The sequence below is a fragment of the Populus trichocarpa genome, chromosome 14 (assembly GCF_000002775.5).
Source record: "Populus trichocarpa isolate Nisqually-1 chromosome 14, P.trichocarpa_v4.1, whole genome shotgun sequence".
NCBI lineage: Eukaryota > Viridiplantae > Streptophyta > Magnoliopsida > Malpighiales > Salicaceae > Populus > Populus trichocarpa.
In genome coordinates, this window is record NC_037298.2 from 11,158,682 (window position 1) to 11,176,473 (window position 17,792).

Genomic DNA, 17,792 nt, shown 5'->3' on the forward strand with positions numbered 1-17,792 from the left:
TTGATTCTGCCTTCCATCTCACCAGTAGAACTTGGTTTCGAGTAGACGACCAAGTTATGGGTTTTTTTTGTCCAGCATCTCTATTCCATAATCATAAGACGGTGCCCTTAGTAGATGTGTGATTCCGGTGACAAAATTACTACTATGATTTAAATTTTTCCAAAGGGAGGAATTTAAGTATTATGAAGCCTCAGACAGCCAGTAAGATTGACATCAATGTGAAATTCAGCCGGTAATTCCAACATAAATAAACAATCATCATCGGCTCCATAACATTCTTTCCCTGCGCCCAATAAATCAATTATCTTTTAAAATTAATGGCAAAAGTACTATATATATATATATATAAGAAAAAAGTGATATTAAGTAGGAAAAATGTAATCGCCGAAAACGGCTCCATGGATCAACAGAATAGGATCCACAGATTCCTATCAGCAAGCGAAACATGGAATTTGTTTCGGTCCAATCATAGCATTGCCGGTCAACGCCATTTTGGCTACCAGCAACGTGGCATCGGACCTTGATCACTCCGAAATCAAAATAATTGAAAAAATAAAAACCCTCAGAGACCCGTTCCAAATCACACACACAACGACGCACGGTAGTCCACGCGATCCCGACCAACGAGCAGACCCAGAGAAGACGAATACCGGAAAGGAAACGTTTCTGTTGGGTTGCGATTGGTGGAAGGAAAACGTGGGTACGTGAGCGATCCGCTGCTGATAAAGTGTCATACGGCACTTCCTATCTATGGGATTGCTTCCTCATAGGGGTTTATATTTGAAGAAAACAAAAGAGCCTAAAAACCATGATTAAATCTAATGAAATTTTAAAAAACTCAAAGAAGAAACAGCGACTGTAACACCCTAGAATTCTACTCGGGAGATTGCTGAGCGGAGATTGAATCTGAGTTGAGGAGAGAGGGGCATCGAGGGGTTTATATAGGAAGGTGAAGAGTAACCCTAGCTGCTGCTGCTGAATTTTTCGCAGGGAAGAGTATTCGGCGAATGGATTAGGGCCTGCTTTGTGTCCAGGCCTGCTCGAATATTATAGGCTCGATGAGAATGGATCCATATTTTTTGCTTTTCGTAACTTTTTAGTCAGCTATCTATATATCTATCATTTTAGGCTTATACAAGATCCGGCAGGTGGTGCCGTTCAGCCAGCCTAATTGAAACTCGATCAGTCTCTGCTCAATATAACTAATTGATTATCATATAGGTTAATAAATGAAAAAAATTTATTCATGATAAACAATAATAATAATAATAAAAAAAAAACATTATGACTCATCAGGCCATTTAACATCATCATTTAATCATGTGTCAATATATATTTTTTAAAAAAAGAAAAATAAAAACTAAACCGCAAAACAAAAACCCATTTAGAACAATTTGTGTATTTTTTTAATTTCCAACGTCACACTATGTCATGTCTCTTGCATTGTTCAGGTTTCAACCTTGTCTGAATTGGAGTTTGCTCGATATGACCCGTTTAACCACGCTAGCCTAAATACGACCCGATCAACCCATTTGGTTTAACATAAAAACATTACAGTTCACTCTTGTTTTAACCTTTACCTAACCTTACTAGACTCAACTATGAAACAATGAATCATCAAAGGATAAAAAAAAAAAGGATTGAAACCAAAAGAATACGCCATATTAGATCAACATCGATCAATCCTAGTTAACCTTTCAAATTCATGGCCCGAGTCATGATATGATTACAATGAGTTAACCCAGTATGGTAATTAGTCTCATCCATTTCTCTTCCCTTATTTTCTTCTCGGTTAGGCCTTAATTGGATTCGGGAGGGATGATGTTTCAGACTAATTTAAAGAGTCATCCAAGAATAAAAGATCAAAATAAAATAAAATAAAGTTATCAAAGAATCATGGACCAAATAAAAAAAAAAGGTTGCTCAGGGATCAAACAAAGAAAAAAAATACAAAAGTCAACATGTGTGGAAGCCTCAACACATTCAAACGGTGTATAGGGCTTTATTTGAGCTCCATTCACGGCCTTATTGGGTGGCACTGGAATCGTCACAATTGGACCTCTCTTCTAAGATGGCGCTTATCGGCGACGAGTCGCAGTTGTGGATTTGGTTGCTTTTTTTTCTTTTTATTCTCCTTTCTTTCCTTTTCTCTCTCCCCTCGCTATTAGAGTTGGCTCGGCTTGTTTGATCGAGCTAGCCCAAATATGACTCAATCACCCCTTTCAAAACCAATCAGGGTAGTATAAAAACTACAATTCATTGCTTTTTCTTAACCCTTGCCTAACTTGACCATACTCAATTATGAAACAATGAACCATTAAAGCATAAAATCAGGGGGGATTTAAGGGATTGAAACCAAAAGGCAATGCGATATTAGATCGACCTTGGTCATAAAATGACCACGATGAACCAACTTGGTATGGAAATCCATCACATCCATCTCTCTTCTATTTATTTTCTCCTCTATTAGACCTTATATGGGCTCAGGTGAGATGAAATTTAGGACTAATTTGAAAAGTCATCTAAGAATGAGGGACCAAAATAAAAAAATAAAAAATTATGAAAGAATCAGGGACCAAATAAAAAATAAATTTATTGATCATGGACCAAACCAGAAATTTTTTTGGCACATGTGCTATAAGCTCTAGCACATGTGGAAGCCATGTCGCATTTAAGCGATGCATTAGGCTCTAGCATATCTAGCCCTTCATTGGTTGTAAAATTGGTGATTATCATTGACATGTTGGCTATAAATAATCATTGATCGAGAAAAAAAATATCTAATTACATAAAATATGGTGGTAAATTATTTAATCGAAAATGTGTTGCCACCCCCTATAAGATTTTATCCTTGCAAACAATATGTTACTAAAAGCATAAAAAAGTTTGTGTGTACATATAGTACACAATACTGCATTCTAATAATTTATTAATGCTAATAACTTCTTAACAATAATTCTAATAAATGGCATCCAGTTCTTAAACAATCAACGCTAATAACTTCTTAACAATATGCATTGCTAATAATTTATTAATCAAATTGGAGATTCAATCAAATATTTTTGTTAACTAAATTTAAATTTCCATACAATTGATGTCAACTAATAAATCAAATAAATATATTTAATTAAATCATTAATCATTTATTTTAACCAAACCCTGAAAACATTTTATCCATGCTTTAATTTGATCAAAATTGTTCTGAACAATACTTGCATCCAGGGACGAAGCTACCCTGTATAAAAGGGTGTGATTTGCCCCTTTAGAAGGTGTTTGCCATGTAAATTTGTTTTTTAGTATCGTGAAATTTGTTAATTGAGGAATGAAATTTAATATTTATACTTAATACATTGAATTAAAAAATATATGATTTGATAAATAGTAAAAAAAAAAGTTATGAATATTAATCAAAGACTAGAACAAAAGGTTGATTTTTCTAATAAAAAATAAAAGATAGATTAACAAGCAAATATCTTCAGGTTATTAGTTAACGGTAATATAGATGCAATAAATTATGGAATAAATGAAAGAGAGAAGGCCATGGAAGCATTTTCAAAGATAATTTTTATTTAATTATATAACAATTAAAATAAATATTAAAAAGAGTTTGAAGCATTTAGATTCAAGAGAAAAAAATATATTTCTTAAGTCAAAATCTTCATTTTCTATTTATGCATTTATTCCTTGTCTAGACAAAACATGTGGTTTTTATTAACAACATGATTTTTCAATAAAAATATAATATAAGGTAATTAAAATAAATACTCACAAGATTCTAATAATTTAAATTCATGAGAAAAAAATATATATTTCTATAGTCAAAATCTTATTTTCCTTATTCATTTAGTTGTTTTATTTTGACAAAACATATATTTTTTATTGAGAGCTTTTTTTAATAAAAACTTATTATGATTTAAAAATCAAGTTTCAACAATGAAAAAATAATAATGTGTTGATATTCTCTATACCTGGAAGAATAAAAGAATAATTAATTTATAAAAACTTTGAAAAATAAGAAAGATCTTCAAAGGCAAAATTTTGAAAATAATGTTAAACAACTAGTTTGATTGTTAGCCCTATAAATACCCCTCACTTTAAAAAATAAAAAAGATCATCAAAGGCAAAAATTTGATCATATTTTCACTCTTAAACTACTTTTAACAACCTTAGTTTTATTCTTGATTACTCTAAAAAACCAAGGTTGAAGTGTTATTAGCAAAATTTCTCCAAGTGCTTCATTTGTATTCCATTCAATTGTATTGACAGGGTAATAATATGGAAAGTATAAATGATAATTAAAACACTTGGGAAGCCTTCTAAAGGGTTTTTAAGTTGTTTGATACATTTCCATTTACAAGTACTGGTGATAAAAAGTTTGCTAATCTTGTACCCGTAAAAAAAAATTATATGCAAAGGGATTGAGTTTGATCGTGATCCTGTAAAAGGATTGAGAAATGCTTCAATCTTTGACACGTGAAGAAGATTGTGTAAAGATCTGGTTTCACCTGTGAAGTAAATTATGTAAGTATTAATGAAATTCTTAAATGATGGTTCAATAGAAGGAGTATGTAATTTTCTGAACCTTTATAAACATTTTAGTGCCCGCTCTTTTACCTCTCCTTATTTATTGTGATTGTCTTGTAATGTTTATTGAATTGATGTGTATTTAAGCTTGTTTTTATTGTTATTTGAGTTGTTTATTTGAAATGATTATCATGTTGTGTTCATTTGCCAATTTGTTTAGTTAGAAAAATGTATTTTTTATCATTATTTTAAATCATTCAAATTATTTTTGTTATGTATTTTGATTGATTTTAATTTTTATTATATAAATAATATAGAATGAAAATTTCATTTTTTTATTGAAATTAAATATATTAAGAACAAAAAAAAAGACTTGGACTAGCGAATCTGATTGTTTTAATAGAATTTAGATTAGTACTCTTCTTATAAGAAAATTAGTACTATATAATTAAATAAAACATTCAACAAGCTCTCCACAATATAATATTATATATTTTAATTTCAAGAGATAGTCTTTAATTAATATTAATAACTCTTTTTAATATTTATTAACATATAAAATTTTTAATTTTTAATTTTAAATATATGCATTAAATTTTAAATTGATAATTATTTTTTAATATTACTAGAAAACATGACATTTTTTTATATTTAAAAAAGTTTAATTGACTCATAACGAAGCAACGGACCGATTATCTAGTTTTATTCTAAAATTCACCGCTTTTGTTTTTGCCAGAGGAAACTTTACTTGAAAAATTCAAACTACCGTCCTTGACCTTCCACCCACAACACTGTGGCACGGGCACCCACCCACGACACGATGCCTCTGTTACAAAGCAGAGACCTTTTTTCAAAAAAGAAAAACAGTAAGGGCGCGTTTGGGTAAATCAAATCAAATATTATTATGTCCATGGGCAACGATACAACCTGGGTTGGTAAAAAGCCCATCAGACGCATCGGTGGCATGTCCGATGCCCTCTCCATCGCTGCCGATCTCGGATTTTCTGTTGCCTCTCCCCCTTCTCAGGTCAGCTTCCTCTCTTACATTTCTCCATCTAGCTACCCGACCCGCGTTGCTGTTTTTATTGATGTTGTGTTGTTAAATTCCGGGCTTAAAAGACAAGAATCTTGAGATTTCACATGCTCATCGTTATTCAGGAACAGCTTGAGAAGTTATCCACCACAAGTGGCGAAAAGGGTGATGACTTAATTAGAGTTTTAAGGGAACTAACTGCAGTCCAAAGAAAAATAGCTGATCTACAAGTAGAACTTCAGGGTCGCAAGGTGAAGCATCCTCGTTCATTTTTCTGACAGTAGAAAGTTTAATTGCTCCATGATAGTTTAATTGTAACTGACCTGTTATGTAACTTCTTCGTAGGATGACAAAAATGTGGCGCATTTGACGCATGTCAGTGAAATGGAAAAGAAGATTGACACATTATCAAGGATTACTACCATACTGAAGGATGTCATTCATAATAAGGTGATCTATCCAGGTTTTTTTTAACTGTGCGCGTTACTGATATTTGATGCTTCTATGCCTGAAGCAAGATGCATTGCAGAATTCCATGAGCCCATATGCTTGTTTAGTGACATGATTTTTCTTGCTTGTTCTTGTCGATGTGAACAATCTTCGCAATCTCTGATAATTTTTCTTTCCCATATGATTTATTAAATGTATAAATTACTTTAAAACTTATAGAATGGTCGTAAATATCGCTTTTGGTTTCACATTAATTGTCATCTGTCGTGGTGCTGAAATTCACTTTCTTGACTATTATATACCATTGCCTCTGTTGGGAAGGGAACCATGTACAATCAATTTCCAAATTCCAAATGACAAACTGAGCCTATATGCAGATAGACTTCGCAAAAAATGTTTCTGAACCTGGAGGATTTCTTGTAACTTATTTGCGACACCCATGCTGTAGAGTTCTTTTGTTTCCAGTATTGTAGTTGGTATGCTGGTTTATGTGGGATAACTTTTACATCCCCATGAAGTACTGGGCTGAGTTTTTCCCTATAATATTTGGTTTTCTTCTTCTGTATCTCTCCTTTCTAAACTTGCATGGGTTTCTTTGTATTCTGCTCTTTTCTTTCAATAACTTTATTTGTCGCGATGGTCTAATGTTTATGCTTGTCTTTTGCAAATATTGGCAGGATCGCATTATAGCTCGTCTTCAACAACCATATTCACTGGATTGCATACCAGTAGAAGCAGAATACCAGGTTGGTCATTCAATGATAGTGTGCTTTTGTAACACAGTAGACCGTAACTTTTTTTTTTTTCTTGTAATTGTTGTTTTCAGAAACTTAGTTCACCCCATGTGTGAATTTTCACTTGCATTGAGTGCTATAAGAGCAGCTTATATTATATTCCTGTTAAATCAGAAGCGTCAACTGCAGCAAACACCTTTTCTTGTCAAGTAGCGATTAGGAACTTTTGCAACCAAAAACCAAGACTGCTGCTGCATTCACACAAATTGATGTGTTGTCATCAATGTGGGTGTTGGGTTTTTGTGTTCAGTGACCTGAGATTTGATCATGGGGATGATTTTTGACGCCGCAGTGAGAACTGAAGTTTTGAACTCAATAACCTCTCTATCAAAGGCTAAAGCTTAGGGTTGTTCTTAAGTAATAGTCATGGGTGCATCCGACTGAGATAGTGAAGAACAACAGTTCAACGAAACTTTGGCAACTTTAGGTTACTTCTATGCATCTGAGTGATGGTTGCATTGCATATCAGCCTGAAAAACATAAGTTGGAGGTTTTATGCTTTCTATGCATTCATCTTACATTGCTTCTCTATCTTGATTTGATGTATTGTGAATTTCTGTATTGGAGTCTTACTGTGAAGTTGTGAGAAAATATCATGAACTTAAATTTCAATCCAAGATTAAAATCTCAGATTAGATGCAGTTTCTGACAATTTAAAAGACGAACAAAAATTTGTTGTATCTACTTCTTGTCCATTAAGCTTCATGACATGAGATGATGAGAACTCTTCTGCATATATCACAGTTGTGATCTAGGTGCAGCAGTCCTTAATGCTGACATCAAGTGCATAGAGTTAGAGATTGAGTAAAGTGGACTTTCTTTCGTTTAACTCTGTTCATAAAGCGAGGAATGATCTAAAGAGAGCAATTATTAAATAGCAGATCAATGCTGAAAACTAGACAGTTGCTAAAGTGGACCTCGGTGACAGTGACATTTAGTGCCTAATGGATTCTTGTGGCATCTTTCCTCTGTCTCAACACATACACGGTTACTGAACAAATTCTGGGGAATGAATATTAATGAAAGATGGATAGAGTACATTGGTTTCTTTCAACTCTAGACTCATCTATAGTATTGAGTTCAAAAGTTTCAATGTTGCTGCACCATGATTTTTCAGTGCAGAATAGAGCATCCTAGCCACTCGAAGCTATGGATAAAAGAAAATTGATGGTATTGGAGCTTGTGAATGCACTTTATATGTGTGTATGTATATTTTTAAGAGTTGAGTTTGTAAGTACTATATCAGCGGTTCTGACTGTTTATGACATCTATTGCTTTGATGGTGCAGAAACAATTTTCAGAATTGCTGATGAAGGCCGCTGGTGATTATGGTGCTTTGACAGCTTCAGCTGCAGATTTCCAATGGAGCCAGAACTTTAAGGAGTCTCCTTCAGTGTGGGGGGTATGTTCATAGAAACACGGGGCATAGTTTAACCTTTTACATATTGATATTTGTTTATGCTTTTTGAACATTTTTGGTGCCATTCTCTGGTCCTGTTGTCTTCGTTCTTTTGTTGGAGTTCACAATTTTTTAACTATCAAGTGAATCAATAATATTTCTAGCAATAAATAAATAAACCAGCCATATTGCTATATATGAATTTGATAACCATTCAGTGAAGTGTTAATTGATAGCCTTAGGGACCACACTGATGTGTTACTATTGCTTTTTTTTTTTTTTTGGCTAATGGATTTTGCTTTTGTGAATGGCTTTTGAAGGCAAAATCCATCCTTAAGAATGGAATCTTTTTCCAAGAATGAAATGACCACTTATTTTAATGAATTATTGGAAGGTTGAATGTGTTTAATCTTGTTGAGCTTCCTGGAAACGTCAGTGCTCTTCAGTCAATTTTAGTAGGAATGCCAAGCTGTTGGCAATTAAGCAATATTTCTAATGATACTTTCATAATTTTGGATAGGATCTCATTGCTGCTACCTGTGAATTTTACATGTCATGAAACTCGAGATCCTAAGACTTCATTTTAATGTGGTTTGCAAGCGATGAGCATTTTCCTCAGAATTGTCAAAACCTATGTTAAAGTTACGGGAAGGTCTTGCTTCACAATCTGACGTTCTTTCTTTTTTTTATATTCATGCAGGAAATGTTACGTCCTATTCCTGTTGCTTTAGCATCCTGCACTCGATTCTTTGAAGCCATGTCTGCCATGAGAGAATCATTTGCTACCCTTCAAAATTTGAGAGTTGGCCATTTAGGTAAAGATTCTTCAGAGAGAGTATTTGGGGATTCACACTGTGTGACTCCTCCCTGGAGAAATGACTCAAGCTTTGATGACTTGGCAATGAAAACTGTGAGGAGACAAGAACTTGAGCGGCAAGAAGCATGTGATGGAAGTGGTGATGGAGGTGGCGTTCATCAAGTCGATGACACAAGCCATAGGAGATTATCTTGGCCTCCATCTGTTAAACACAATGGTATATAATCAAAACAATGTCATTCATGACAAGTTTTCTTAGATTGTATTCTACGTCAGAGCATTTTCATTGCAAGGAAATCCTCCTTGATACTTCATTATACCATTAAAACACACAATTTGTCATTCTGGCTTGTTTCTCAATCGTTATATCGTTATGAACTACATTTGCTGTAAGGTGTCACCTTTTCTTCCATGCTTTGACTTGGAAATATCGAGCTATATACTGTTATTTGGTAAAAAATATGGTGTCCATCCAAGTTTATGATCCTCAAAGAAACAGATGTCAAATGATTACGATGGCTTCAAGGCTCTTTTTTACCTTACTCTTTTGTTCCACAAAAGGAAAGTAGTGAAGGTTGTGTTTACCAACCCAAGACATTTTAATTTTCCTGACAGAGGCCCAGACAACCTTAAGCATTGCAGCTGATTATTGAGTCCGCCAGGGGTGCAGAGACAGGTCCCCCAAGGGTGCAGAGACAGTGTTCTTCTTCTTCTTCTTCTTTTTTGTTTGCCACCTTTCTCTCGGAGAATAGTAGAACAGGTAAACTACATCAAGAGACTAGCTCGTCAACGGTTATGAGCCCTCTTCTTCATGGTTTGAGGGGTTCAATCCAAGCTCTCCACAATGATGCGGGGTGACTTCAAAGATTAGTTTTGCCCACATAAGCAGACTCCCTTGTAGGAAATTAGGAAAGACTGGATAGGTGGCCGTGTTATACTGAAGGGTTGGCTTGGAAAAAAAAATTTAATATAAAAAAATAATCATGTAATGATAATATTTTTATAAAAGCAAGAAAATTTAGGATTGGGATCATTAATTTGAATAAATTCAATTAATTTAATAATAAAAGAAACCGAGAATGACTAAAAAAAATAAATATTTGTCAGATTAGATGGCAGGTTAAATTAACACTATCCAAATTAATGGGGTTAAATTAATTTTATTTTTTATTTTTTTAACATAGTGAAATGACTAGATTACTTTTAAAAGAAAAAAAATTAGCATTGTGTCCAAGAGCTTTTTAGTTTTTTTAGCTTTTTCAAAATGAATAATTAAATTACTTTTAAAATTTAAAGTAACTTGAATTACTTTCTTGAACATTTTTGTATTTTCCAATTTCTCAATACTAATCCATTTATTTTTTAATAAGATTTCTTAACTTATTAATTAGGTTAATTAATAATAATGGAAATTATCAATAAAGATAATTAGGTGTCATCAATTTAAAATTCAATAAGATTCCTTAATAGGCTAGTCTTAATCAATTTAAATTTCAGCTGAATTTCTTAATTTAGTGGGTTAATTAATAATTATAAAAAATATTGAAAATAAAATAATGTGTTTTGATAACTAAATTTTTTTTAAGAAAAACTCATGATAGATAACTAATTTAAAAATAAAGAAATATTAAGAATAAAAAACATAATATATATATATATATATATATGTTATTAATTAATCTACTAAGTTAAGGAATCATAAAAAAATTTAAATTGACTACAACTAATTTATTATAAAATTCTATTTAATTTTAAATTGACCACAACTAATTATTTTTATTTATAATTATTAATTAACCTAATAAGTTAAGGAATTCTTTTGAAAAATTTAAATAGATTATTATTGAGAATAAAATAATTCTAGTTGTTTAAAAAAATCTATATATATATATTTTTAATAAAATTAGATTGACAACTATCGTATCTCATTAAGATATTATTTCTGAAATGTTTTTGAAAATATGCTATTTTATTTTATAAAAAAAATTGAGAGATGTGAAAAAAGCTAGCGTTGCCTTTTAAGAGAAATTTTGCTTTAAAGCAAGCAGCTGCGTGGTCAATTTGAGGGTTAATGCCAGCATCCAGTGAGTTCTCAGAATGACGTGATATTTCAACTTTCTAATACTGGCAATGCCTCTGATGAACGCCGAGTTTTCATTTCATGGCTCTCTTTGATTTTTATAGTTTTTTTTTTTTTAAAAAAAAAATATAGCATAAATGATCAATTGATTTTATTTTTCCTTTTTATTCTTTCAAGAGATATAAAATTTTGAGGAGAAAAGAAACCAGTTTTTTGTAGAAAGAAAATAACGAAATTGGGGATGAGTTATTCTATTAGGATAATTAACTAGTTTTGATAAATTAGAGGGACTAAACAGTTATTGGCAAATGCAACCTTTTAACATCAATAAAGCAGGCCATGACTACGACGACGGATCCACACGAGGGGAAATTTTGGTAAAATAGCATAGCAAAAAAAAACCATTTAAAAAAATAATATTGCATCCATATAGGTGTGCGGAGGACCAATATCACTCCAGCTCGTGGATGAACTTAGGACGCTCGTGAACAACCCTGGGATATTTATGGACAAACTAACATCTCCAACACTCCCACCATAAGCAATCTCATATTCAACTAATGTCACTTCAAGATGCTTAGCCTCCCCAATTTTTTGGAGTCCACCACGACATAAATTAAGCGTAATATTAGCCACAAAACATCACATCCCATTGACGCATTTATGAATAGTCATTGCTCCTTTTCGAGCCTTCCATACCAAGTAATAAATCTATCTACATACATTAAAAACTAATTAGTAGTCATCATCCATAATAACATTAACAATATTTAATAAATATTGTATGTAAAATAATATTGCATACCATTCGATTTTGTCTCATATATCAGGATGCATAATCTTATAGTTCACTTAGATGTCTCGAGAAACGAGACCATGTAGGTGTAATAAAACAGAGCGAAACAGATATATAGCATCTCATGTAGATATCTACATCAATTGTTAGATTTCATTGCTTAAAAATACAATCTCTCATCGCATCCCAAAGATCTAGGTAAGATGCATGAATCATTAATCAATTCATTTTGTGCTTACCCCGATGGATAATACTATATAGCTTGTCACCGATATCAACATAATTCGATATATACTGAGATAGTCCAAACTATTGATTACCCAAGCTGGACAATGCATCTCAATAATGTCAAAGCAATGCAATAAGACATGTGCTAACTAGATGTTAGATCCCTCACAACATATAGACGAAGTTGAAAGTATCAAGTTCTTTGTATATGACATCCATTTAAACCATCATAACATATAAAAAACTTATATTAGATAACAAATCGAAACTAAATAATTTACATTTATGTAGCAAAAAAATACAATATATTTGTAACCTATACCTGATGTTGTTGTTGTGCGTCCAACTCATCCCGATAGAACTCATGGATATAAGTGAGATTTACTGTGAATGTCTAGCCCCACATTATTTGACATGACAGGCCATAAAGTCAATATATTTTTTGCATTCAATTTTTATAAATAAAATATTGATTAAAATCAATTTTATTTTATTATTACCTAGAACCAATGGATAGTGGCCTCTAGATGACAATGTCAAACATATTATTACCCTAACTCTTTGGATGTCCAATATGAATATGCTCTCGTGACCAAAATAATTATACCTGAAGAAATAGTAGACACCCGATAATTTATCTTTTCCTTTTAAAACATGTTTTACATAGTTTCCGATAGAGATATGCAAGCTTGCCCCCCAGCTGTAATTAGAAATAACCCAACAATGGTACTGCATTGCCAGCATTACTCGTGAAAATAAAACCTCCAAACATATGTAATATGTATGCCTGAGCATACATAATCAACTTGTCATCTATCGCATCTGGTGGGGGATCTTAAAAGTTATGCTCAATCATGTCAATTTTATGCAATTGCCCTATAAGCACTGGCCGGAGGCACTCATTTTAATAAATGACCACATAAAGCATCTTTGTCAATTGACCCTCCACGTCCTGTCACAGGGGCCCCGTCTATCGAAATACTGGTTAACATGGTGATATCTTGTAGTATGAGTATCATCTCACCAATATTTAGATGGAAGATGTGTGTCTCGCGTCTCCATCGCTTAACCAAAGCTGCAATCAATGTGTGGTCAAGATGTATGCCACACAGTTGACTAATCTAAAAAAACTAAGCCTCGATAACAAATGGGCAGACACATTCATGCAACTTCATCAATGCATGTTGTCAAGGTGTTACAGGATCATCGCCCTGAAAATCAAGGAATGTAGTTATTTAAGCAATTAAAGTAGTCAAAATCTAATAATTTACAAAACTTAATTAAAATAGTTATTTAATAATTTTCAATACTTAATAATCTAAATATTTGACCTCTCTATTTCAAATATCATCGGAACAATACTGATCCTACACATATAGAACCGACCTATCATCAGGACCTCCTTAACAACCAGGTGGTCCTGTTTGTTGGCACTCTTAGAAGTAGTATAACATTCTTTTATCTGAACAATGCCTCTCTTGAGGTCCTGTATCAATAAATCATTAGCCATTGCAATACAATTAAACATTCATGTAGTTGAATAAAATCAATAATTGAATTTAACATAATTTGGAACAAATGAAAACAATTAACATATGTTGTCTAGTTTCAATAGTTTTTATTTTATGACTCTTTAATCGCATATACTACATTTATTAATTGAGTGACCCTTTCTAGCATCCATCTCACTGTGTAGACGAGAGGGTCTCCTTTGACCCTTATCCATTCATCATCTAATTAGACATCCATATACATTTGGACCAATATATGCAAGCCACAATAACATATCAGGTAAAGGTTGAAAACAAAGACTATATGCATTTTTATATGACAAGTTGAAGCAAAAGTCATCAACAAAATGCACACAGTCCACATTTTATGAGGAGCAACATGCAACATTTTGTAAAGTCTTTATAAGCCACCATTTTACTATAGTAATACATTCAAACTTGTCTTTGAATTGTTTTCCATCCTTCAATTCATCAAATGATAAATCTAAATGCCTATGACTATTAGTCTTGTCATTGCATCCATATTGGTCATCTACACTCAAAACCTTAAATTCAGGAGCAGGAGGAACGATCATCTTTATCGTCACTTGGTTCGGACTCACCGTGGCAATATAGAGAAGATGTCATACTCAACTAAAGTTTCATATTAACAATTTCTTAACCAACATTTGTCTGCTTGCATTACCACCTAACCTAGATGGATCAACTACTTATAATGCCTTTGTGGTTCTTTGAGAGTTACTTGAAACTCAGGTCAACTCTATACTAAAAGAGTTTTCTCGTCTAGGTCTACTATTTAAGTGGGGCTCTAGCATATTGATATCATTAATCCTCGCAAACCCAAATATTGAATTCATAGTTTCATCACTACAGATTGGTACATCAACATAACGAACTTAACTAACCTTGGTTTGCAACATCCTCCAAGAAATTTCAACTTCCATTTCAAACATATTCCAGTCAAGTTGATTACATAACATTGTAAATAACTCGCTAAGAAACATGTCTAATGTAACAATTAGGAATTCATGGCTTCCTCCGTTATAAGTGATACCATTATCAATATTAACAATGATACCACCATGAAAGCATAATATTTCTAAATCACCAGATATTCTGTCAAACAACACAACAAAATACAATTCTAATTTTTTAATAACCAGGGGTTAATCAAAGTGTATAATTTATATAAAAAAACCATAATGATAACATAATAAGTTAAAACCTAAATTCATCAAATTAATCGGTGAACACCTATATTTCATCAAATTTCACTACCATAACGAAATTATTAATCAAATTCATGTATTTTATAGCTGATTATCTTATTATATACCTAATTCGGTATACTCCATAATTTAACCTAAATCAACACTAACTCTAACAAAATAATTTTTTTAATTCACAATCAACAACCACCTAAATTATTTTATAAAATAACATAATTAACAACTCAAATTATATCTAAGTAACCTAATTACAAAAAACCCTAGATTTTTTTAAAAATCCCTAATTCAAAACCTTAACATTGTATGAAATTAAATTAACACGCATTGACATAAACTATATCAATTGATATAGGGGAAGTGTTCAATATACCTCAAGGTATAGAATATGAGTGGTGATGGTGATGATGATCGATGGTGGCTGCTTTGGCTAGAAATTGGTTGACCTATAGTGGAGAGAGAGAGGGGACGACAATCTTGGCCTAAAAAGAGAGATGGATGATCTTGTGGTGTTTTGGGTGTGTTTTATGATGGGAATAGAGAGATAGAGAGAGGAAGGTCATTGATAGCGGGGAGATATAAGCGGTGGGTGACTGTCGATAAAAAAAAAAAAAAGGGAATAAAGAAAAGAAAAGGTCCCTTGATATTAATTTTGAATGAAATCATAGATAACAAATTGTAAAACAAGAGTCTTAAATAATACATATAACTCGCATATTGTAGTTATTATTTGCTACTCATGAAACTGTGCTATATTTCCTAATATTTCCCTAGTTTGTTGATTTTTTTTTCACTGTGATAAAAAAACACACACATTTTAAGCAGGCCAAAACTACAGTGACTGTGCCACACAAATTTCAACGAAAACATGCTTTATTGGGATTCCATATTGTGGTGAGACAACGCTATCTTGTTTTTATTTTCGAAAGCCAATAAAGAAGGGAAGAAACAGACGAAGTGAAGAGATCAAGAACGTTGCCTTTAAAAGTACAATGCAATAAACATCCCTTCAATGCTCTGTTCTATTGATTTGCATCAAAATCATCAACCTCAGCTACCTCTAGGCTCTTACTCTCTTCCACACATGCCTGATGCCACCTAACCAACTATAGCACAGTAGAGAAAAGCAATAAATAAAAATGTAATTTAGCTAATTATATGTTGAATTTAATTTTTAAAATTATTAGTTAAAGTTATATAAATTTAAAAGCTATTGAAAATTATATAATTAGGATTCATGAAATTAATTAAGGTGCGTGCAAACTGATCTAGACATTCAAATTAATAATAATAAAAAAAATAACAAACTTTAGTTGAAAAATCGGGTCAACACTCAGTTTTTTCTTCCAAAAATCCTGGTAGTTTATATTTTAATAGATACTAAATCATTTTTTCCATATAAATACATGAAATTAAAACATCAGAAGTAAAAAATTAATAAAACATAATAAGTCTATTACTCATTGATAAATAAAATGCCTGAGGACCGGAGCTACATCCATGACTGTAATACATGGTTTGAACTCTCACTTTGCATTTCCAGTATGGCTTCAGCTGAGAAATTCTACATAATTTACTAACAATTTGCACCAATCATTTTTTGGCATAATTGATCAAAGAGAATGGAGATTATTAATAACAAAGAAAATGAAAACGGTGAAACTAGTTCTAGTTTAATTTCTAATAAATAAAAATCTATAAAATTGGATTTTTAATTGTTATTTTATTTTTAAATTATGTATTAATAAAATTATTTATAATTTAGTGATCTATTTTTCCAATTTAAATTTACTTTGTATTTGTGTTTTTAATAACCATACTCTCTCTCTCTCTCTCTCACTAAACGAAGATATATTTAATAACCTGGTGGGTTAGCAATTAATTACGACATAAGCAAGTGGTACACTTGAGAATTATTTTATCTATTAGCAATAATTTCACTGCTAAAAACATCACAATCATCGAATTAATCTCCAGCCCTGCCCATGTGTGAGATGGGCCCTACAAATAAATAAGGCTAGGATATTTAAAGAAATTAATTTAAAATAAAAAAAAAAAGTAAAATTATTTTTAATCCCAAGGGAAAACACGCCCGTTTTGTGAAATGTGCATGGAGGGCTTTTGTCTTTTTATTTTAAATAACTGAAGCTGACACGCACACCACTTGCCCCCCATTTCAGTCTCAAGTGATGATGATACTCTATGTCTGTCCTCTGCTATTATTTTAATATAAAATCCACTGCAGCAGCTATTTGGGCCCTACCATCTTCGGGGCGTCTTTGTGCGTTTTCAGATGAGTCCAAAATTCATTTTTGTGGGCTCCACAGTCCATGATTGCACCTCGAAGAGGTGCGCCTTGCGCGGATTGGCATCTTATTATTCTTATCCACATTTCCATTTACAGACATGGAGATTGGCGACTTTCCTCCTTTTTTTTTTAAGAGTTTTTTTTAATATATTTTTAAATAAAAAATAATTTAAATTATAATTAATTATTACAATTTCAAACACACTACTTCTTTAAAAATATAGATGATTATGATTATTTTTTAAAGTATTTTTTATACCGAAATGCATCAAAATAATATTTTTTTATTTTTTATAAATTATTTTTAAGATCAGCGCATCAAAATGATTCAAAACATATAAAAAAAATTAATTTTTTATAAAATATAGTTTGCATCGCGTTTCCAAACAATACCTAAAGACCTGCACTCATTTACATTACGCCCATCTCGTTACACCGGTTTCTCGTGATAATTAATATATTTTTTTATTTTAATTTAATATTTTTTTTAACATGCTAATATTAAAGATATTATTATAATATATTTTAAAATAAAAAATAATTAACGAATTAGTTTTTGTCCCCTGCTCAGCATTTACCTCCATGGATTCAGGTTGGTTTATTAAAAATTGATATAATTTAAATAA

General features: G+C 32.0%; 1 protein-coding gene and 3 non-coding genes across 5 annotated transcripts; 1 reads left to right on the forward strand and 3 right to left on the reverse strand.

Moving 5' to 3' along the window:
- Positions 1–182: 182 nt before the first annotated feature.
- Positions 183–268, reverse strand: LOC112324218 (small nucleolar RNA snoR77Y). The gene has a single exon (XR_002977962.1). It is a non-coding gene; the product is annotated as a small nucleolar RNA snoR77Y (small nucleolar RNA).
- Positions 269–373: 105 nt separating this feature from the next.
- LOC112324223 (small nucleolar RNA snoR2/U65) lies at positions 374–520 on the reverse strand. The gene has a single exon (XR_002977967.1). It is a non-coding gene; the product is annotated as a small nucleolar RNA snoR2/U65 (small nucleolar RNA).
- Positions 521–709: 189 nt separating this feature from the next.
- LOC112324224 (small nucleolar RNA U49) lies at positions 710–773 on the reverse strand. Its single transcript, XR_002977968.1, has one exon. It is a non-coding gene; the product is annotated as a small nucleolar RNA U49 (small nucleolar RNA).
- A 4,500-nt stretch (positions 774–5,273) lies between these two features.
- On the forward strand, positions 5,274–9,398 carry LOC7468522 (AUGMIN subunit 2). Of its 2 annotated transcripts, none has more exons than XM_002320446.4 (6): positions 5,274–5,551; positions 5,683–5,808; positions 5,903–6,007; positions 6,685–6,753; positions 8,090–8,203; positions 8,901–9,398. In XM_002320446.4, exons 1-6 carry the CDS (start codon positions 5,429–5,431, stop codon positions 9,240–9,242), a joined length of 879 nt encoding a protein of 292 aa, XP_002320482.1. In that variant the 5' UTR covers positions 5,274–5,428; the 3' UTR covers positions 9,243–9,398. The 2 variants fall into 2 exon arrangements, with proteins under 2 accessions (XP_002320482.1, XP_024440294.1); XM_024584526.2 differs by having other exon boundaries at positions 5,299–5,551; positions 5,689–5,808.
- Positions 9,399–17,792: the final 8,394 nt, after the last annotated feature.